The 24,924-nt window shown below is 39.8% G+C and overlaps 1 protein-coding gene across 1 annotated transcript in view; it reads left to right on the forward strand.

The window, feature by feature from the left end:
- The window catches only part of ccser1 (coiled-coil serine-rich protein 1), a 100,326-nt gene that overhangs the window by 15,747 nt on the left and 59,655 nt on the right, over positions 1-24,924 (forward strand). Inside the window, exons 5-8 of the mRNA XM_084025432.1 lie at positions 755-845; positions 2,856-2,961; positions 18,090-18,264; positions 22,812-22,889. Of these exons, the coding sequence (XP_083881558.1) occupies positions 755-845; positions 2,856-2,961; positions 18,090-18,264; positions 22,812-22,889 (450 nt within the window). The remainder of the gene's footprint in view (positions 1-754; positions 846-2,855; positions 2,962-18,089; positions 18,265-22,811; positions 22,890-24,924) is intronic.

Consider the following 24,924-nt stretch of genomic DNA (forward strand, 5'->3'; position numbering starts at 1 on the left):
TTTCTGCAGTGGGTTTCCCTTAGGTGGCCATTAGATGGCAGCATTGACTTCTGAAATACACCTAAATCTAAAGAAGCACCAGGCATCATTATAACTTCATAAGAAAGCAAAGAACGTTGGAGCATTTAGTGAAAGATTACAATTGAAGATTTTGTAGGCATTCGTGTTGAAACATAACTTCTCTCTATCTATCCGTAATTACTCACATCTAAGGACTTCTCAATAAATATTAAAGCTATACTGTGAGCTGGAATACTGTTGATAATCCAGGGCCACCCAGGATGGAGGAGGTTTGTAAAACATGTTTGTTTTTTATAGCATTATTCACTTATTATTGCAGGATTTCTGCGAACATTGTCACTGGCACATTGTGTTAGTTTAATTTTTAGAGTGGATTTTTTATGTATATGTTTTCATCATCTTGAATGCAGTGATGACGGACAAAATATCTTGTTAAGTGCAGACGAAGTGAATGAAATCAATCACATTTCCTAAAAATAATAACATTATTTTTGCTAACGTTGGGAATGTTGGCGTAGGAAATCTTTTTGTGAATGTGTTGAGCCACCTGGATTACTCTATTTTTAATTAAAACTGTTCATCAAAATGACTTGTTTAGACTGACATTTTAATTAACATGTGAATACAGAAGGAAAATGGCATATAATATACTTATTACTTCTTATTATCTTTGTCAGATGTTTATATTTAAATCGTTTATTTTAAGTTTCGGGGTTTTGCCATTTCTCTGCAGGATGTTTTAAACAACCTGGGTTCGTCAGAGCTGGACGAGGATGATCTTATGCTAGACCTGGATCTTTCTGATGATCAACGGCATCGACATGGTAATTTCATTTTTTTTCACTCCTTATGATCTGCTTCCCAACACATCAGTGTATACATATTTATACATTATTACAAACAATACTGTATGTTTAGGATTAAAGTCAAATGTATAATCCAACACGATACAAAGATGGGTCAAAAAAGGTTTGTTACTTCTTAGTTTTAGATGCATTTCTCCAAAATCCTTGTATAGCTGGTCCTGTGGAAGGAAGCTTCTTGGAAAGAAACCATTCAAATCAAGAAAGAAGAAAATCTGTCATATACACACCTTTTATCTATCACTTCTATTCTACTATTCAGGTGAACATCTGCTCCTTTCCTCATTGTCACTGATTCCCCCCCCTTCTTACTCACTTTCCCCCTCTTTGCTGTCTTTCCTCCCCCTCTCTCTTCACTGTCTGTCTTTTTCCTCATTAAGTCACCTCCACTCCATCACCTCAAAATATGAAACCAGTACTCTCCCTGTTTTTTTCTTTAACATGTGCCATGACTTTGATGTAGCTGCCTCATTTACAGCGATTTATCTCCTTTGTTGTTTTGGCATTTCGGTCACACTCCTCCTGACATACCTCATGGTTAAAAATGAACTGTCGGAGGAGAATTATTGCTTGTGTTCTGCCATAGTGCTGCATGAAGTGCCAAATGCAGTAACCCCAAGGAACCACCCCTCATATAACACTTAAGGAAACGGTTATATTTAATGAGCGTGGTGGGTAGCTTAAACCACAACACAAGTGCATGCGTTAGGAGGGGCATTCTTTTCTTAACACATCCACTGTGTAAACTGTCAACATATTTGTATCTTGAGGAAGAATTTGCTACGTTTACTTCCAACTTGACTCTCATCGTGTGTGTGAGCACGTCTAGCCTTGACTGCTATCCAACTGATCTCGGAGTTAAACTATATATAAATGGGAGGTTAGATTCATCCACCTCTACCCCAGGCTACATTTAAGTCCCAGATGGACTCGCAGAATATTACAGTTGCAATCAAATAAAGTAAAATGCTCAGCAGCACTGTGGAATAAAGATAACAACACGAGCTTCAGCTCTATTAAACGGAATATCCTGTGCTTATGGGGGTTGGAGAGTTTTTGCGAGGGCGGGCGGGTTTGCGCTCACGCAACCCCACACACTGATTTAAAACACCTCTAAAGGCACTGGCTGGTGCAGAGCAAGAGGAGGCACCATCATTAATACACACACACTAGTACATAAGCGGGCATGCTTAGTCATTAGACCTAATGGTTTGCAGACTGTAGCATGAAATTAAAGGTTTGATGAATTGTTCTCATAAAGTAAAGGGACTACGAAGTCGTGCTGTCAACGTTCTTCCACACACTCGAATTAAATGGGCTAATTTCAGTACTCGCACACCTGCACACTTATTCAAGCAGTATACATAACAAGCAGACACACCAGATACATGCTCACATATATATAGATATATATATATATATATCTATATATAGATAGACACATAGGACTGAACACGCATCTGTCCCGGACCCTCTCATCGGCACTCCATATTTTTTACCTCTCTCAAGTGGGCTTGTCGAAGCCTTTATTAAAAAGCAAGCTGTTTCACAGCAATTTATGGCCAGCAGCGTTCGGCTATAGGGCTCTGTGTTCCTAATCCAACTGTGACTCATGCCCTGTGGAATTAGACGGGGACTGAAAGAGAGAGACAGTGAGACCTTTACAAAGACATGAAGAAATGCCAAATCTTGTATTTTATTCCAGACTATTCCAAACTGCACTGTTCAAATGTTCAATTAAAAGAAGTAATATTGTCGTAACTAATAGTATTGCCATTACTCAAACCTACCACTAGTGAATCTTTTAAGAAGCTACTTTGTGACATGACTGAAGTTTTATAGTTCTAATTTAATTTGGGAGTAGTAATATATGTGATGGTCTGGTTGGCACATTCTAAGCACCAACTGAGGTTAGAAAATCAATGTGATATAATGATTATAATGTATATGCGTGTTGGGGTGTGTGCACAGTGTCCAGAGAAGACTCCAGCCAGTCCCTGGCCTCCTGTCTGAACCTGCTGCCCTCCCCCATGGACCCATCAGGAGATCGCATCCCAGGGAGAGAAAGCAACCAGAGGTAAATACGTATATTTGTATTAATCAAATGTGTGTGTGTGCTCTTCTTATGCAACTATAGACAGAATGGGCAAACATGAAAACATTTTGATCACTGTTGTCTTGCAGTCTAACAAATCAAATGAAGACAAATCATTTTATAAAATACAAATTATTTTATATATATAAATATATGTATGGTAGATTTTTTTTTTTTACACCACACACTGCATTGCCACTTGAGAGACAAATAGAGAGAGAGGGAGAGTGCACTGCCTATTCTAGGAATTGCTGATCTTGAATGTTCCCTGTAAAAGCGTAACATGTATTATGCCTTTCCCTCCCTTGGAGATGAGACGGGACTCTAACACAGAAAGACAGAGGGTAAATAAAGAAAGAAATAATCTTCGAATGAATACGCAGGCTGTTTGTCTCTTCTCCTCTTTCTGCCTGTAGCTGACGACTGGAAGAGAACACTTAAGAGTTGTTATTTGTACGTGTGAGCACCACTGCCAAGGTTCCTTATCTGATTTGATTTGGCCAATTGTTTCTCGCCTTCGCTCGGGAATCGGGATAGGTCTTGCTGGGCACACGGAGAAATGCATGCAGGCCCACGCATCTGCACAAAAATGCATTCACACATACACACCCAGCTCTGTGGATAGGGCTTATTTGGTTTTATGGAGCCAATGTGTAATGAAAGGGTTGTATCACCAGTGCTACCGTCTGATATGTCTGACAAGCAAGCAGATGATTATACTCTCAGTGCTCCTCTCTGCACTCGCTGGTTGAAATTTGAATTTCTTGCTTATATCCACATGTAACTATCTATCCATATTTTGCCCGAATGAAACCGGCTCTGAGCTTCTTTTGTTTTGCAGAGAGACCGTGCAGGTCAAGTTGCGTGAGTAGAGGTTGAAGGATTTATACTACACCATTGAGACACTGGATTTAGCCTTGGCTTCTTCTTATGCTTCCAATACTCTTTGAATGTTGCGCTGAATAGAGCTACATTTTCTCTGTCTAGACAGTGTCAGTGAATCATACAAGTCGGGAATCAACCTTTTCAACCCAGAAGATTCATTTATACTGAAGTCACACTTGTCTTTGAAAGTACTAGAGGAGCATTCCACACCCTCGCACCCACACACACCTACACACACTCACACACGCACACACCCACACACACACACAAATATTTGTATTATTACTCTCTGTATACAAATTGAAGGCTAAAATGTCATTCAGATACCTTATTTTGGAGTTCTGCTATGAGATGACGATTCAGTTTGTAGATGGATCTTTTTTTAGCCGAAACTAGCCATGCTAGCATCAAACTTGTATTCAGGACATTGACACTTAAGTCATTGTGTGCCTGAGAGATGACTTAATTAGTTACTCTTTAATATGCCATCTTTAACAGCCCAACAGTCTGTTCTCAAAGACTGTAGACACACATTGCACAGCTTGTGTGCTGCTGACAGTGAGATGTTGATATGATATAGTGGCCGTAGGGACTGTGTGTTCAGTTAATTTCTACACAGCAAAGAAATGTTTTTTGTAGCTAACCTCGAACTATACTTTAATACTTTTGGAATACTTTTTTGGAATATTAAGATTGACAAACCATTTTTGCAAATGGGGTCCAAAGGACATTTTGAGATGGTTTGATATGCAATTTGGATTTCAGAGTGTCTTTTGCATCACTCATGCATACATACATGTTGCCATTGCCAACAGTCAGTGCATTGCAGACAGCACAGCGCTTCTCACTGCAGAGAGAAGTTTCTGGTAGCTACATACCAAATTACTGGAGTTACCACAGCAACTCATGCAGATGGATGCCTGGACACACAAATGCAGGCAGTCTGTCCTTAAGAGCACATTTGAGAAATAAATGAACCTCCAAGTTTCCAACCCTGACAGGGCTTTTTTTATTTCTCACTGTAGTTCAACATCTGCACAGTCTTCTTCTTAGAGAACATTTCTCACAGATTTTTTACTGGTAACATGTGCAAATACTCTAACTGAAGGAGCTGAGATTGGAGAGGGGAAAGAGAGCAAAAATGTGTTTGCCCAGGGCTTGCACTTTCTCTCTCAGACTCTCTCGCTCTTTGTCTCAGGTTCCACATTCCCTTAAGGGGACATTGATTTGCTGGAGGCAAAGCTAACTCCCATCTACTCACACACAAGAAAACACAAACACACATGCAGGCGCACAGTCACACACACACGCGCACACACACAAACGCACACACACGTACACCTGTCAGTCAGTCAGCCTGTCCAGAGAGAGTATCAGCTGCAGGATACTGCTGGCTGTCTGACAGGCTGCACAGAACATCTGCTGTATACAAACACACACACACACACACACACACAGAGTCTTGCACGCATACCTCCTCTTTGATGTATGACAGTTGGATGATTTTATGATTTTGATGATATTTAATTCTCCGTGTGTATAACTTCGTAACGAGAGACAGAGAGAGAGACAGAGAGAGAGACAGACAGACAGACAGACCACTTTAGTAGATGTTTCCAGGGCTCATAGTCATTGATCACTATCAAGTAATCAGCTGATTATATTGAAGATTAATAGATTAACTGTTTCATTAAATGTGAGAAATGCCTGTCACAATTCCCCAGAGCTGAAGGTGACGTCTTCAAATATCAACAGATATTGACAGAAGGTAGGTGGGCCAAAAATACCTTTTTTTTTGGCATAACTTCATATGCTGCATGTGTTACATAAAGCCCTTATGAGTGCACCTCTGCCAGCTGCAGCACTGGCTGTAGCTAATATTCCCCATCTTCACTCCATGACATGATTGGTTGATGGAAGAAGGAGGCGCAGGGCATATTTACAGGTGAATACTGAATATTTGTTTGTGTGATATATCTTAATGGCGCGTGTTAAGAGATCCACTCCTCCCTGGTCTCTCCTATAGAAAAAGACACAGAGGAAATAACATTCTGACAGTTGCGGTATAGCTTTCCTGTTGCTACGGTAACTGCAGTCTCTCTGTTGAGCATACCTCTTGCCTTATTCTTTTCTTTCACTTTTTTCAACTCTTTATTGCTGCTGATTACTATGCAGAAGACAGGTACTCTGAGGGGAGCACATGCATACACTCAGAGGTGTCCTTTTCTGTCAATATGCAGTGGACCCTTCAGCTCCACTCCTGATTTGAGGATTAAGCTGCGGATATAATGTTCACATGCTCTTGCATTGGCATAGTTACAACTAATTAGAAAAATGTCAACATTTGTGGATGGACAAGTACCAAACCTACCCAATGAAAACTTAATTAAAGATGACTTCAAAGTGAATTATTTTGTTTCCCAAAATGCACTGGCGTACATCACACAGTTGAGACTCTCACATTATACAGAGGGTACTACCAAAAAAGCCATGAACACCCGTCATGCCTCAAGCTATACAGGGTCACTTCCACTCTCACTTTGTAGTTGGGGATTTTATTATTATTCTTTGTATTTGTTAGAATGTAAGAGACGAGGAGCAATTGAAAGAGAATCGGCGGGGTTTTGTGATTTAAACACGTCATAGAGAGGGAAAGTGTAAGACACATAGCGTACTCATTCTTGTCATACCTGAGTCCGTTGGGTAGTTACGGAAGAACTGAGCCGCGAAGAGAAGTGTAGAGAAGGTGCCTTGCGATTTGAAAAGACACCCTCCTGTCACATTTGGGTAGATATGGTGCATGGTGATATATGGTGCATACTCTCCCACAGAGACGTGTAATCCGTGATTATATTGAATTTGCTAACATACACGCACGCAAACGGGGGGGACAAATTTGTTTAATGTTAATATGAGTCATAAAGTATGTCAGTTGTCTAATCCCACCTGACTTAATATAGTCAGCAAAAAATAACACGCAAGTCTCCTCCTACAGTAAATCCCACACTTACAAACATTCATTCAAATGTACGCATGCACATTTATAAAAATAGACAAGCATAAAGAATCCAGCTGAGCCTTGGAGTGGGGCAGGGGACAGATAAAATGCACTGCCGCATGATTTTCAGATGCATTTTCACAGCATACAGAGAGAGTAGAAGGGAAGACAGTAGATTTTCCAACCTTTTTTTCTATTTGCTGGAATATAAGACAGCAGAAATGTATTAATTCAACAAGTGGTGTCAAAACAAGTCTTTTATCTTGTATTAATTGGTGCATTTTTGGATTGTTTTACATTACACAGGGACAAAAAGTAGTTGGCAGTTTGGTTGCCGAGACTGAAAACATGGTTGGCTTTTTTAGTCACTTTATATTGGATTAATGAGTGATGAGTATTACTATGCTATGTTATGTCAGCTTAAAAGTGAAAACGTGACGCGTATGCATGCCATGAATTTTTTACACGCCTTGCAGTATAATTAATCACCCAGCTCAAAGATGCTGAGCTATTTCTCCTCCCAAGACATACAAAATGTCCTTTTTGTTTTTCATTCAATTCCATCTGGTTCTTTGTCAGTTTAATCAATTTTTACATTTGTTTGGGATGTTGACAGGTTTGTCAAAACTTTTCACCCAACAGAACACAACTTAATTTTCTTCGACGGCGTCTCTAGATGCATGAGTATACGCAGCAAAGCACATTCAGCGTAGCCTGGCTTAATTATCATTAATGCAAAAATAAATAAAACATTTCATTCATTTGGGTTCATGCTTTGCTGTGTCCTTTCCATACTTTTTATATTTTAAGAAGTGGTTGCCACTGCTGGTCAATAATCGGTTGCAATGTTTTTCAAAATGGTTGCCATTGGCAACCGTGGGCAGCTTACTTTCGAGCCCTGATATCAGAGGAAATTTGTTGGTTATTCTTCTGTGTTCCATGTTTTTTAAGGGCATAGTTCTATTTTTCTCACAACTCGTGCCCACAGATTGTTTACTGGCTTGTTACTAACTAAGTATCATGCTCTTCAGAAGCCTCAGAGGAAAAGCTTTGGCCATGGCTACACGCTCTCACTCTCATTTTCAGACCAACCTAATAAGTCGAACATGTTTAAAATACCGTAGTCTGCCTCTGTTGTCATGTTTAGTCATTGCTGTTGTTGAGCTTCTAATTTTTATTACTCAATTGGGTTTATTAAATGTTCAACACCAGGAGACTAATTAGAGTTGGCTTGCATTTTTCCCTATTTGAGTGGAAAAATCAACAGATTGGCAATGAATAAGTAATTCCTTTGCTTTTCATTACACCTGGTCTGGACTGGTGATCTGTTCCATTATAGTGGTATGCAATGTTATCCTTTTGTTAGCAGATAGTGAGACATGACATGGGGGTTGTCTTCCTGAACTTTACTGGTGTTTTGCAGCACATAGAGGTCTTTTGAAAAAAAAGAGAGGATGCTCTTTTGTTTTTGGCTTTTCATGCATTTTCTGCCTCTCATCTCTTTATCTTGTCTCTTTTTGGTGGACTACATCACACTGTAGAGATCTTATACAGACTGTATGGTCGGTTTTAAGAAAACATACAGCAAAATGCTAACATTTAATAGCTTATACTTTAGCCGACAAAAAAAGCATACTTTGCAAAAAATGTATATTTCTCATGAGAATTTGTTGCTGACATAACTGCCCTTCATCATGTTTGGGCTTCATACAGTAGCTGTCTAATACCAAAACTAGGCTATGAAAGACAAAGCATGTGTGGAGTTGTCTTGTCGAAACTCTGCCTTTTTGAGTCAGAGCCTTCCAATTACATTTTTTTTTTTGTTGCTTAGTACGTGACAAATTGAATGCAATATTTCAGATTTGAAAGATGTATGCTTTTATAAGACTTAGACGATACGATTGTTCAATCTGGTATCTGTGCACCATGTAGAGAGATGTTTATCCTCTATCCTAAGCCGGAGGAGACAGCAAGCCTGCCTCAGAACAGAGATGTAAAACAATGATTTGTGGTTCAGGGGGAGATACGTGCCGTAACTATTTCTTGGCAACGATTGCTGGATACAGTGACTGTGCACAGCATCCAAGTCTTGTCGTCACGGTGATGTTGTACCGTTTTGGCCATTTTTTTTTGCCTGTTCAGAGACCAAACGCTGAAACGTATAAAACCTCACAGAAACACGTCTGCCAACCAATACTATAGCTGCAGATGACGCATAAGTGCCAGCTGGAAGGATGAACTTTTGTTTACCGAGAAACAATTATAGTAAGTGTTGCTTTTACTTTTCTGTGTATGTGTGGAATAAACAAAAGAGACATGTTAATTAGAGGTGCTGCTAGGTGAATGTTTCACATCACTATTGAACTTTGCATCATACAGGAAGATCTCATACTATATTACACGTAGAGTAAACAATCAAAGCAAGATTCCACTTGCTTTCATTCTAGCCTTCTATATGTTTAATACCTAATTGCACCATTCTTAGTGTCTTCACCCTGCTCACCAATGTTCCTCTATAGATGACTATATGGTGTGTTTATTTCAGTATTGCCATGGAAACCGCTTTTGAAGGATTGGACAATGAAGAGCATGCATGCTTTTAGATGTTGTGGATTATAGAAGCTTATTGCAGATACCTTGGGAAATTTCCATTAAAGTTAAAGCTTGGGTAGACAATTCATTGTAAAGCTTTTTTGTTGTTGTATTTGTTGAAATTCTCTACATCCAGACAGCAATCATATATCAAATGCTCTGACAAAAAAAAGAAAGAAAAGGAAATCCGATGGCTGTGTCAGGCCTGTAATAAGCCCGGCCAGTCATTTCATTTGGCTTGGATGACCTACCTGACTATCGACCTACTTACTCACATAGCCTGCGTGCACTCTGTCAGTACACTAATTGAAGTAGATGGTTAGCAATGACGAAGATCCTTCCGCAGGGAGGGGCTGAGATTTTTTTCAGATGAATACTTTCAAAATCTACTTTACTCTTGCTGGTTTCTCCATACTTGCTTCCTCAAGCTTTAATCCGACTTAAGTCATCCTAATTAGGGGATATTGGTGAACACTTATTCAGAACTAGTGTGAAAATGTATGTGCAGAGTATGTCACAATAGAGTTGTGCATGCAGGATCACTGTCATGTAAACCCTGTGTACTGTGACTCAGTATGGGAACATTAGTTCAGCTGGGATATCATTTTGTCAGGACAACAATGCTATTACAAGATAACAAATCAGAATTATGACTCTTCTTAAACAATATGTCTGGCTCTCTATAAGGGAATTAGGCAGCCTGACAGTGAGGAGAGAAAATGAGATGAAAAGGAGAGCGTCAACATTTAAATTTATTTTAATGTTGTTGATGTTGTTACAGACCATCATCATAAAACATTAGTAACACGCTGTGTTTGTCCTCTTACCATAAAACATATCCCGGGAATTTATAGTACCCGTAAGTGTACAGATCCGCCCCCCCTGTTTTCTTTTCACAGTTTGCTACAGAAAACCGACATTTATAATGCATCTAGTAACAATATGAGCTCAATGTCACACTGTTGAACAGTACTGTTGGACCCACAGTATAACCTTATCTTTTCACAACTGGGAGTATATTAGCAAATTTAGCTAAAAATTAATTATCATGCACTTACTGCAGTTTATATTTTGCTTTTGCAAGTCTCACCTGAGCTTCTGCACTTTTAGCTTCACGTAGCTGCCGGGTCAGCCGAAGTTTAATGAAGCTGAGGTTTCTTGAATAAACACAATCACTTCCCATCATGGAAGGTTATTTGTATTCTGGACCTTTATTATCATGGCATGAGATTAAATAGACTAAAATGATCATGTCCTTAAGTAATGAATAGTGTAGCCTCCAAAGAAAAACTCTCCCTAGTTTGGGGAGTTGCATTTCTCAAACATAGAGTTGTTGATGTGAGTTTATAATGTGGTTGCTTTTGCGATCTATTTGTCACCTTTGGCTTTCATTGCAAACAAGCAGAGCTCCTTTTAAATAAGCAGGAACGAAGGTCATTACAGAGTAGAAGAAGTCCTATTACAGGTCCATGCATAGCACTGTAAACTGAAAAGAGTAACATGTCGAGGATTTCCTGGGGCAATCACTCTGTCGTGGACTTTGTGAACTCATAGGGTTTTTGTCCTTAAAGGTAAGAAAATTTTACTTTTAGGGCAATTTTGCTTCAATACAGGATAATAATTTTGGGGAATGCGGCTTGGCCATATTCTCTGGAATAGGAAACTTTACTGTGACACATGGGACTGATGTTAAGTAGATCTCTCCAATCAACAAGAAGTTTTGATAGTAATTAGTGCAAGTGTGTTCTGATAACTCCCCAAGGTCACTCCCCCACTAAAAGCTAGTGTGGATGTTCTCAGCCTTTTTATGTGATGCTAAAGACCCAGGAGGCCATAGATACTAAGTCAGAGAGGGAAACAGTGAGAGGCAGTAGTAAATATCGGAGAAAATATTGGAGAAAGTTGAGGCAGGTTCCTCACATTCAGAGTTAAAGTAAAGCAGAGGAAAATTAGATTAATCAGAAAGTAACCCCCTGCCATATTAAATTTGTTTTATATTCTCTTCCTTTCTGAGTCTGTAGACTTGAATTCACCATTAGATTCACTGCCTGAAGCTTGGCTTGTTCTCACTCTTTAGTCACAGATGCACTTTATGTACGGAGATGAGTTTAATGGCAGCATTAAACATCCGTAGCCTCAGGTGCTGAATGCAGATGAGCACACTGTGCCTGTCAAATGCAAAGGAGTGACAAATGAGGCCGATCATTCTTCAATAGCTGCGGTATGCTGTTACACTTCACTTGTTCATGGGTAGGAGTGCACACACGAGATACAGATGTCTGCGTGACACAAGCACATACCGGATCGTCCCTATGACCATGTTTCTCCTTGTCAATAAAAATGCAATGAGGTACAGATTTGCACAGCCACGTCTCAGTGTTAAGTTGCCATTCACTATTATTATCCCTGAGACAACGCCGTCTTCATATAGCTGATTGACAAGGATGCAGCCCATTCCATCTTCAGGATAATGCACTTCAATCACACATCATTTATTTGACGAGCATTATTCATTACTACGCTAACTGAACAGTATGTAAACCTAGACATCTAAATGTGCATATGACAAAGTTTGCCTCTTCGTGTGAGTGTGTTGTTTATTGCTGGTGTGGGTGTGCAGGTATTTGTCAGTGCTGGGAGCCAACGGCCCACTACTAATACACTGTGATTGGTAAAACAATGAAAGTCATAAAAGGGCAGATAATTGGCTTTTTCAGGTTAGTGAAATGGATCGCTACTAATAGTGCTATTGAGAAATGGCTTCCGAGAGGAGAGGCGTCAGTTAAAAGGATGGAAAGAGTTTAAGGGAGAGAAAGACAATAGAGGAAAATGACATGTATAAAGGAGAGGAGAAAATAGAATAATAAAAAAAAAAAGAAAATGCCAGGAGAATAGAAGATAATACGTATTTTGACGACAGACAGAAGAATAACAGTACAGTGTTGAAGAAGGGGGCATTTTTCATAATCCTTTTACCTTTTTTTACCTTTGTGTAATTACTCTGAAAGGCTTAAAAGAGAGTCTTTCTTTTTACAAATACTTAATTGCATGCTAATCTGTGTATTCAGTTGTAATTACTGTAGCTTTACACTGACAGGGCCATGCAGTACCATTTCCATCCACTAGTGAGTGCTTTAATAAATTCAAATTAGTCCATTTATCTTATCTTCTAATTGACAATCACAGAGTCCTTTATCCTGCACTCACATCCTGTGCACATAACCTGTTCAGGGGTGCAGTGTGTGTGTGTCCATGACTGTGTGTGTATATGTTTGTATGAGGGAGAGAGAGCAAGTTGTTAAAAGGGGAACGGAGTGAGCGTGCCTGGCTATCGGCTCATGACAGCGGAAAGACGGATGACCCTGAGTAGAGGAACGGCCTCCCTGCCTGTACAACATCTATCACCACTGAACAGACTTGTCTTCAACCTCGCGTGCACTTCCTGGTGTGTGTGTGTGTGTGTGTGTGTGTGTGTGTGTGTGTGTGTGTGTGTGTGTGTGTGTGTGTGTGTGTGTGTGTGTGTGTGTGTGTGTGTGTGTGTGTGAGAGAGAGTGAGCTCTTCCACGTACGTACGGGTTAATTGTATGCAGATAGGCAGAGACTGCATAGCAGGAACACAACTTTGTCGACTCTGGTGAAACATGCAAAAGTCACGGTTGGGTTCATACCCCGACTTAGGATTCGCAGTTCAGTGCTCAGTTTGATACACCGGGGGGAAAAAACAAATGCCTAAGGATACGTTTCTATTCATTTTAATAGACAGTATTGGAAGAAGTAAGACTAAATCCTCTTACTTGGGGCATATTTTTCCCACTGGAAACTTTTGTAAACTATGTTTATTAAAAAAAAATATATAGAACATTTCAAACACTTCTGTATTACATTGTAAGACCAAACACTTTGCCAAAAGGCAACAGGTCACAATAGGCCAAAAAACATCAGATGTAAGATGTTTCAACTCGGTAATGCAGCGGTAATGCAGCGGTAATGCAATGGTGGCAGTAAAGGGTAGTAAATGATTTATTATGAATATCTGCAGTGCACACCAAAAACCACCAGGTGGCACATGTCCAGATGCCATCCCACTCTCTCACCAGCCAAATCCTGCATGGCAATGACAACATGATTGTCATATGTTGTCATTATTACTGGATGTGAAATACTCACACTTTCACACATTTTTGTGTAGCCTAATATAACACATGATGTCACTTTGTAATCCCATTGACACAAGTAAGGGATTTTTTTCTTTTACAGTCTTAACGTCTTTCACACTGGGGACGAAAATGTAACAAAAGTGCATAGTATTCTCTTGCGATTCTTCACTTTCAAACCCTTCACACCAAGGTCAACACAAATATCCTGTTCCGTGATTTCCACCAAAAACATGGTCACCCATTCGATTCAGAAGTTGTTTTTACTCTAATAAACTTGTGCTCAACTCTACACACTGGAGACCGGTTTGTTATTCCAAGGGTGCAAGACTGTGCAGAAAAGTTACAGTGTTTTCGCATTTCCTAGGAAGAATGTTAATGTTCCGAGTGTAAATTCTGAGCTTTATTTCACTGGTTTTCATTGTTCATGACTGGACCAAATCATATGCAGCTCATGTTTATTATTATTTGATACATGGCCAGTACAAGGCCTAATGGTCATTTCCCAGCCCTAATGTTCAAGTCTCTTTTACAAATATGTTGCAGATTGTTGTCATGTTGTGTTGTATTTCTACAGTATTTGCTTGTGATAACAAAAGCTTGGTTGTGGTATGCTTTGAAGGCTCTTTGCGGTTATATTACACTATTGTAAATAAATGAGAAAATGACTTTCCATAGAGTTCCAATGAGTCATAAACCTCAAAGTCTTGTCAAAGTCAAGGATTTTGTGTGCCCATTTATCTTCCTAAACTTCACACTATTTGCTCTGCACTACATTAACTATATCTGCATTAACATTACATATTGGATATACAAAACAAGTCTATTCCAAATTATTTGAAGATGTATGTTATTTGTAGGAGATAATAGTCTTTTTTCTCAATTCCCCACTCGACGATGATGATTTCTGCCTCTGCAGACAGCGTGACAAAGAACCCAGACATGTCTGTAAAGGCGAGATTTAGTGGTATTTCCATTAGAAAAAACACAGTCCATCCAGAAATATTCTACTTGTCTCCCGAAACAGTAAATGCCTTGTATAATGACATTTCGAGGATTATTGTTTCGGGGGATGGTGACTGTTGTTTGAACCCCTCTCCCACTCATTTTCCTTTTGCTCTGTGGATTTGAGCGGGGCGGACAGAGGTCAAGGGTCGATGACTGATGAATAGAAAGGCAGTGAGAAGGAAAGGTATAGTGAGAGTATGAATGTGATAGTGACAAGAGGAAATTGGGGTGGGATGGGGGAAACGGTGAACAAAAAAATATTTGGGCAAATTGGGGAGCAATTCAGTCCGACCTTTTCAATGAGAAGCCTTTGGAGTGGCTTATGTTGATTGATATTTTAGTGATATGATCTTGTTTTGCCCAGAGAACATTTTTCCTGGAGAATTTGCTGTCTGACTTAATGCTCCCTGCCAGTGTTGACTTGGTGATTTTTCTGGGAGAATGGGACTAAAGGCATCTAATTTCCTCTCACCTCCCCTCTAAATGGCTATCACTCAAAGTGAACACGGTCCCTTGATGATAAAGAGCTCCTCGTTTCTGCGTCTATGCCTGCCTCTCTTCACTGCCATCCCTCCCCTTTCCGCCCCTTTCTTGATATGCAGACCTTGAACTCGCTGGATGTCTTTGTGGTTTTTAGAAAGCATGATTTGGTATTTCTCAGCTCACCTTTTCAAAATGCCGTAAAAAGGTGCGATGCACAGTGCCCCTCCCTTTATGCACTTCTATCAAAAGATCAAAACTTGGCAAAGAAAAATGTTGCACTTAACTTTCAAACACATTTGGTGAATGTGTTGGGTAATTTTAATGGGGGGAGGGTTTTGAATTTCATGGAGGCAGCTTTCCTAAAATGGTCTACTGTCTATAAGCGTGCGTTGCATTTAAAGCATTATCATGTTACTATAGTTACATTAATTCCACAAGATAAGCTGCCCCCTATACTATAGATTATGTCATCCTACTTAGCATTCAATTAGATAACTTGAAAGAAGGCTTTGCAGCCAATTCAGAATAAATGTGACAAAACCGAATGTCAAATTACTTCTTCTGCACTTGTGAGAAACATAATCTATTCATTGGTAATGGTTTTACTCTTTCAGAGCACATTGGCCTTGAAGCTAAACATTCAACAAGCTTTTGTTATGTCCCCAGTTTTGACATTTGAAAAAATCTCTTTGGGCCAAGTAAGGGTCATCTCCACATTTGTATTGATGGAAAGCCTGACTGGAATAGCTTTTTAATTGCATAGCATTCTAATTCTGAAGGTTCACTTTTCAGCATTTACGGAACTTGGTGTTACCACACACATAGACACAATACACATTTGGTGCAAAACACCATATTTTTTTTGCATGTTGATGCTTTGGAATCCTCTTGCCACTGTCTTCATTAGATATTCTACATTTTATTTTTTATTCCTTAACTAAACAAACATCTATTCATGTTAAATAACTTATTTCTTAACAGTTCCCATGAGCATAGCCAGACCAGACTTAGTGTAATTTTTCATTATTGCTGAGGGAAAAGAGTACTACATCTGCCTAGCTAATATCCAAAGGTAAATGACAAACCTAAAATTAGAATGTCTCTTCAGAATGTATCTTTTTTTAACATTATACAACTAAACAGCAACCATACAGCCTTGCAATTCCATTCATAACTCACAAACTGTCATAATATTTGCTGGTACATTTATTTATTTTTTGGAATGTAAGAGTAGCCAGGCAAAGATGTAGCAGACCAAATTAAAACAATGGTCGAATAATATTTTTAAATGGAGCTTTATCTTTGCTTTGACTGTTTTCATTTGGGTGGAATTTATTAAAATATGTTGTTGTTTTTTTTTAGAAAATGGTTAAAAAACATGCTTCTGGTTAAAGTTAAACTATAAAGACTGACACAACAAGTAAAGTGGGCCCGGAGCAATGAATGACAACGAAGTTATCGTTTTTATAGATAAGGTCAGTGTTTTTAGTTGTGGTGCCTCAGCAGAGTTTTAGTGTTGGCTGGAAGGCAAAGAAGGATCAGGGAAGCTGTGACATTGAGCAAAACTGACTGATGTTGAAAGTTCCTCCCAATGTCTGTCCCTTGCTATACTAAATAGGTGTTGAAGGTGAGACAAAGAACAGAGGCCATGCACCAGAGACCAAAGAGATACTGCTCCAGGGGCCTGTTTACTGCTTAATGGACTGTGTTCTCAAATGGGACAGTTAATTAAAACAGTGCCTTGTTTGATCTCCCCCTGTTGTTTGTGTTTGTGTTTATGTGTCTGAGTCCAACCCCATGGCACACACACAGAGGTCTGTGTGTGTGTGTGTGTGTAGAGGAATAAAGTCACATTGGGTCGAAGGCTTGTTGATAATCAGGCCTTTAACGGTGACTTCTGAACCTGTCCTTTTTGAGAGGGATTTCATCCCTTCTATCTGTCAATCGGCCAGGAAATCTGCTGTGCTTAATGTTGAAAGCTTTGTTAATTAGAAAGGTGTTTGATATGCAGCTCCCCGACTGCGAGCTCTCCTGCACACACACACACACACACACACACACACACACACACACACACACACACACACACACACACACACACACACACACACACACACGATATGCTGCATGCACGAAAGCATACACAAAGCTGTTTCTGCAGAAGAAAAATTTGGACATCCAGTAATACAAAACACTACATCCTCAGAATTATTATTATTTTTTTTTTTAAAGGACACATGGACAAGATCAAACAGCTGTGATGGGCTTAATGAATCAAAGCTCTTGACAATAAAGTATCCTTTTGAGTTGATAATGATTGCTGATACACAGGATTAGAAGATGGACTTTTGTGCTTTGGCTTCTTTGATCTCTGAATGCATTATTGTGTCTGCACATGCAGGCATTTGTATGTGCATTAATTGTGTTTGTGTGGGAGTTTGCGAGTGAGTTATCACCTCATTTTGTCAGTTGTAAAACATCTTACGGTAAAAGAAAGTGCTCATTAAAACAGAGTCCTTAGGGAGTCCTGTGGAGCAGCTGCTATGATGCAGGTCTTGGTCTCCTTCTGACCTTTGTTGTCCCGTCTAGTTTCCTACTTCTGTTGATATCTCTCTTTCTGTATTTCTCTTTCACTAAGTTCTCTTGTAGTTTTTGCAAATATCTTCACATAGTGGCTCAAATATAACTCCAACATTGAAAACACTGTGTTTATCAAACAGATCTTTATCATTGCTCTGTGGAAGGCAGAACCATGTGTGCATTTTAGTTTGCCACACATGATATCATGTAGGATTCTGGGAACAGTTAGGATAGTCAGAAGCAGCGGATATATATCTACACCATCAGTAGCAAACAAAGGCAAGGATGAGATTCCACTGGTTGCCAGTGGGGAGCAGTGAAGACAGGTCAATGATCACATTGTCACACAGACTCATAATAACATTTCATCTCTTTCATATCTCTTCCCTTCACTCTACCTCTTCCTCCAGGGAGCCCAGTCGTCCGACCAGCTTGCTGCCTGCTGACTGGAGCTTGGGGCTGGGATTGGGGAGGGAAGATGAGCCCTTGCCTCCGGGGCTGGAGACCCTTCCTCTCCGACTCATGCAGCAGGACTGTACTGCTGTCAAAACCCTGCTTTTAAGACTGAGACGGACACTGCAGGAGGTGAGATATGCACATGCACATACAGACGCAAGCGTACAGCCTCTTCTTACATGGGTTTATACTCCAAAGCACAAGAATAACCCAACAAGAAGCCAGAATTCATTGTTATTCCTCTTGTAGCACAATGACTTCTTTGATATTTATAAATGAAGTTATAAATCTATTAAATCGTTTAAAACCAGTAAGGGCAAGAGGTTAGGAAATAATATGGAGCAATTGGCTTTTCCAACCAAAACAGTGCAGTACTCAAATGTGTCTCTCCGTTTTAATAGGCTCTATTTCAGCTCCATGAAATAATCTCAAAGTGGATGCTTTTCCGCCTTTTATAATGTCTCTGTAATCACTTTGTTTTGCTAATTTAATCAGATTCTACATTTAGAGGGGGAAACTGGGAGGCGTATTTGAACATTTGCCTTCATATTCTTTATATGCACACATACACACACACACTCTCGCACTTCGCACACACTAATCCTCCTGTTTCAGAGTATCACTCTGCTCTTTAAATGCTTTAGCCTGCTTGAAACTAAAGTTTTACCTCAGGCTATGAGGCCTTCTCAGTGTGAATGCCGGGGAAACTGGTAAAATTACGTTCACACCATTACAGACGTGATTAGCTGTAATGGTCACTTAGTAAAGCACTGACACGTTGCAATAGCTGCACAAGGTTTAACTGTAAAAGCCGGGGAACCATATTGATGGCACTGTGCAGTCATGCAGTCTTGGGACAACAGTGGGACTACTTTGCACCAGAATGGAAAAACAACATAATACTTTTGTAGCTTTTTTTAAAGTCACAAAAATAAATGCATTTAGTATAAAGTTTGCTGGTGCTTAATGTATTGTATTGTCTATGTTTTGTTTTGGAATTACAGTGCTCATATTTTCACTAATACCCTTTATCATGATGTTTTTGAAAATGTACGACACATTTACATACCAAAGAGGGATGTTGAGCTGATGGAACATCCATTAGCAATGTCTGGCTGCTGTTTTCTTGTAATCTACATGGGTGACTGAACCTTACCAAATAGCAGCAGCAATATTATACAGACCCAAACTCACAAATACACAAAAAGAAATATAAAAGGGTGACCAGACCTTCTCTAATACCCCACTATTAGTATCTCTAAACTAAGATCAAAGCTAGCTGTGAGGACCTCTCTGTGAATTACAGTCCACAGAGGCATGTGTATGACTTTCTCCCTTTCTCTTCACGTCTCATTTCTCTGTTTTTCCTCCCAGGACAACTGTGAGGGAGACATGAAAAAGAACAGACAGTAATTAGTGGAGAGGAAGAGAGAGAGAGAGATGGAGGGAGAGAGAGGGTACACAGCAGCAGAACATGAATATGAACGAGGGGTTACTTTGCCCTCTTTGCTTGCTCTGTTGTGCCATTAACTTGCAAATTTTGTTACCGTCCATCAAAGGATGTAATCCATTCTGTAGCAAGGGGAGGGTGACACTGCATGTCTATAAGCATTGCATTTTATTTGCTTGACCTTCTGGTATTCAACCCAATCTGCCGTGTTATTTAACTTAACTTCTCTTGTCTCTAATGCCATTCAATGTCATGCAAAACACTGCTCAGCTTTATACTGTATGTCACACAAAGCATTGTGCAGTGCCTTTCCAGTCATCCTCAAAACAACTGAAATGACTGGGAAAGAGGCAAAAAAAAATACAAAAAACAGTAATATAATATTTATCATTATCTTCTAGATCTGTTCGACACAATACCAGTTACTAATGTATCATTATCATTTAACAACCAAGTAAAATTAAACAAATACATATTACAAAGTTTGTGATTACAAAATATACATCATTTATCATGCCTTAAGCCAGACTGGGCATTAGACTTTTTCATTATTTGACATTGCTTAGCTTTACTGCATATGCTAGTTCAGTTATGTTACCTGGTTTTATGGATAAAGCTCAACAGTTGTGAAAAAAATGATAAATAGTAATAGGACATTCCAGTTTCTCAGTTTCTAACAAAGGGTTATGACACATAGCGGTTATGATACAAACCACAAACCTCAATGTACCGAGTTAAGTTCGGCCCTGGGAGCTATAGTTGCCTCTCTCTCCCCCTCTATGACATAAATGTGAGCTACACAAAGCATAGAAGAATGCATATTATTACACATGACATGCATGGCCAACAGGCAAAATAACCACCACCACCAGGGTGGGAATTTCACGACGGCGACAACGGCCATAATTCATGTTTTGTTATGAATTAGGATGTTATGGTTTTAATCTGAAAGGTAAAACCCCTAAAAACAAGGAAAGTGAAGGCCAAATGGCCCCTAAAATGATGAAATTCCAACCCTGCACAGATATAATTTCCTGTGTTTAGTGTGCGTCGTATTTGTCAGATTACCGTATTTAAGGCAGCTACAGACACTCGTCCACCCTTGCTTCGTTTCTCTCTCAGCAGTTTGTCCTGTTGGCTGTACGAAGACACATTTCTAGAATGCCACTGTCCATGTGTGCATCAATGTTGCCTTAGATCCCCATTTGTCAATATCAGCCATGGATTGTAGCAAAACTGTGACGGTCCTATTTGTTACACCATATACTCACAGTGGGCCTGGTTTTGCTTGCGTCTCTGCAGCGCCTCTGTCCGTTCCAGTGAATCTTAGCTCTAAGGCAGCCATTTGCCTCGTGGCACCAGCCTATTCTTGCTGCCTCCACCAGATCTTTTCAGCAGTGTGTCTGCATAGTGTCGTTGCAAGGATAGCTGTCAGTATGATAAAGTATAGTTGAAAATGCTGTTAGTCATTATTGTCATTTAAGGCAGTGGCATTCATCTCTGCAGCCATCGTTGCACCAGTGTTTTATAAGAAGCCCAACAATGTATTTACAGTTTTAGTTTAACAAGAAGTCCTGAGGCCCAGGGTTGGGGGAAATAACAAACAGGAAAAACCTTTACAACACCCGAGCAGAGTTGGTATCTTAAATTTAAAGCATTCAGCCTGTGTTTTCCAAAGAACTCACTAAATTGTATGACAGAATGTTGTTAATGCTGCTGCGTTCCAATAAAAAGCCAAACGCCAATGAGAGAGAGAGTGTGCATCAATGCAACCTGAGTTATTTGAAGCTTTTCATTTCTAGATTTAACTGATGTGTAAATGTGATTAAAGGGGTGTATGAAACTACAAAACCTGTTTTCCCTTCTGAGGCCATTCATCATCTTTAGACATTTAGCTTCTGGGTAGTGCAAGTCATTAAATGCAAAACTGGCTGGCAGCTTTCCCCATTCTCAAATCTGAAAGCCTTTTTACTGAACCACATCTAATTGTGGGGACAGTTGTGTGTTAAGGCCTGTGGGACAGAGGTGACCTTAAAGAGAATGTGTATGTGTTCGAGAGAAAAGAGAGTGTTTGGGTGTCGGCGAACGTGCGCCTGTCTTTTCACACTGGGAAAGGCATTGATCACCAGTGACACATTGAGGACCTGACGCCATAGCACACCTATAATTCTGATATGGATGTATCCTTCTTTAAAAGGTCAGCCAAACCAATAAACAATCCAGTTTATGCTGTGCAAAGATTTGGGCTCTGGTGTTTCTCGGAGCTACCTTCGAAACCTGAAAGTAGGCCAAAAAGTATGCACAAACAAAATCAGGATTTTAGCCGAAAAAGCACCTTTTCAAGGTGCCCTGATTGCAATTATTGCCTTCTCTCTCGAATAACAGAGGGATAGGCTTGCATATAAATCTGCAAGAGGGCAGCAGATGGCAAGAAATAGCACTCACAGAAAAGTCAATGTGTGGAACGTGTAGTTACCTCCTACTTCACTTTACCTTTCTCTGTTCCTTGTCATGTCATTGTCATGTATCTTGTCATATCCTCTTGGTGTGTACTGTCATGCCCTTTCCATATGGCATTATATAAATATCAGCAGCCATGACTATGTGTCCTATCATACGCCCTCAATTAGACCAGGGTCTACTTTATTTAAGGTGTGTGTGTGTGTTTGAGTGTGCGCATGTGTGTGTGTGCATGTGTGCGTGTATGTGTGTGCGTGCATGTGTTGGAGCCCCCTTTAGCTGCCCCCGATGTCTGCCCACTAGACACCTGTGTCTAGGTGATGTGCCAAAATGTGTCTGATCACAGCTGGCGTTAGAAAACACGGAAATTATGTAAGAAACCAGGTGAAAAAAAAAGTTACAACATGAAGTTGTATTTATACAGGCAATTGTCCTACATTTTAATGAACCAAAGGTGCTTCAGACCTAGATTAACAGACTAGATGTAATATTGTCCTGCAGATATTCTTCAGATTGAGAGACTACACAAAGGTTCAGGATGCTGCAGCTCAAATGAGCACCTATCTGGGTGGAATTATACCTCTCACTATTTTCTTATTGAATGAGTAGCCAGATATTGCTGAACAAAATGAAGTTGCAAGAATTAAAAGTTTCATTCTGTGCACATCACTAGATTATCAGCATCACTAACAATATACTGTATATCACAAACCTCATCTCGATGTTATTTTTATGTAAATGTTTCTGTCTTCTGTCTATGTTTCAGAGCACAGAGACGAGTCCTGCCAGCAGCCTCCAGTCTCTACCCATCAGCCCCTGCAGCGAAAAGTCCCTTCCATTTAAGGTACCCTGAAGCAGAACATGTTAAGTTTCTTTATGCATATGAACAATTCTGAATTTGTATCTTTGCATTTGAGAGAAAAGGGCTTATGATAACTTTTGCCCAAATATCATTGACATCTGTCGTCAAGTTTGAGTGTAAGCACACTTTACCTTAGTGTCTCTTAACCAAAAGCATGTACTTTTAACACTGGTAGAAGTACGCATTAAGCCTGTTTTTCCAGATATTGCCCCGAATTGGTTGTCCCTGACTAATTTTACAACTGGGCCAAACTTTTGATGGATAGGTTGTTGTCTGATAAATTGCCTGAATGATCAATGATCTGGCTCTCAGACAATTAGATGGATTCCCGGCAGGTCAGGAATTTTGGTCGGCTTTTTTAATGTTATTGGATGGCATTGTACATGCTGTGGCTAAAACTGTAGCCTTGAGACTGCTCTTATATAAAAATGAACTTTTTCTGCAGAACAGACATCATATGTCTTCATCTTTCAGCCATCTGTAGCTCCATATTTGTCTTCATCTAAACCAAGCCTTTCTTGCTTTTTGTCAGCATCTTAGGAATGTGGTTGTTTTGTTTGAATAAGCTTAATTGGAATTGTCAGTGGACAATACTGACGGGGGATTCTGGACTGAGCATGTAATGGCCGGGGCGATTGATCCGTGGAAGTTTTACGAAAGTTGCAGGTTCTGATTGTGCAGAAGTGCCAATTAAAGTGTCCAATACGTTTCGGCCCGGCTTATAAAGTTATAGAAAAATACAATTCATGCAATCAATTTATACACACTAGGTCCTGACCGATTCATCCATCAGCCTTTGCAGATATATCAGCATTGGCAGAAAACATGTGCGCTTTCAGAATAGTTCAGAAACGGTGTCAAGCTGGTACTAGCTGGTATATTGTTATACAACACAGAGGACCAAGGCCTTGTCACAGTTGCAAAATACAGCTGGATTCATGAAATGTAACAGCCACCTCACTAATGGTCAAAAATATAAACCAGCCCAAAAATGACAATTCCCAACTTAAACCACTGACACATCACACATCACAAACAAAAGTAACATTTTCTTTTTGGGACTTGAAGCTATGCCCTCTGTGAAACCCAGGAGAGGAGTGGAGAGAATCGGTAAACCATAAAGACTCCTTACAATGAGCTGAAATAAAATGAGTGCACATAAAATAGGCAAATCAAATATTCAGGATATTTCAGGCAATGGTAGGGGATGCACTGAAATGTTTAGTTAAACTGTCAAATATTCTACCTCATTCTACCACATATTTTAAGTGTTTGATGACCACATTTGAGTGATCATTGCAAAACAGCATCAACCCCAATAATGCCATGATCATCTAATACATGCAGTATTCTTTTGGAGCTCTGTTGATGTGTTTTAGGTAGCTACAAATCAAACTGGGCAACATTTACTCACTCAACAATCAAATACGTGGAGCCAGCTAAAAGAAAACAGCAGTCTGACTGTGATTTAAAAAAAAAAAAGAAAGGGAAAAAAAAGAATCCTCCTTTGATCCATGTGTCTCCTACAGTTATACCCTCATCAGAACAATTAACATCCTATTTGCCACACCAGCGACTAATGGATGATGAAGACATCAAATAGAGGAAAGGGGAGCAAAGCAGGGAGGGAGAAGGACAGCAAATATAAAGAAGCAAGTAGCAAAAAGAGAGGTGCAGTGAAATTGGATGAGAGGGGCAAAGTGCTTTGCTTGCCTCGACGGGCCCCAGACCCCCACTGTCAACCTAGTCCATCAGAGCTGTGCGATCTAGAGATTTATAATGCAGCGACTCGGAGTGTGAGTGCTCAAGTGTGTGTGTGTGTGTGCAAGGTTTAGGTTTACCAAGGGAGGGCTTTTGTCAAGCTTTTCTCCGGGATTTATTTGGATGGCAGCAGAGTTCTTGTTAAACTGGTAAAGGAGAGAGGAGCAGTCGGGACAAGACTTCTCAACTCTGTGTTGCTTTTTTTAAATCCCCCCTTTCTTCACATATATGGAGAGGAACAGTAAATGCTCCTTTA

This window comes from Eutrigla gurnardus (assembly GCF_963514095.1).
Source record: "Eutrigla gurnardus genome assembly, chromosome: 13".
Taxonomy (NCBI): domain Eukaryota; kingdom Metazoa; phylum Chordata; class Actinopteri; order Perciformes; family Triglidae; genus Eutrigla; species Eutrigla gurnardus.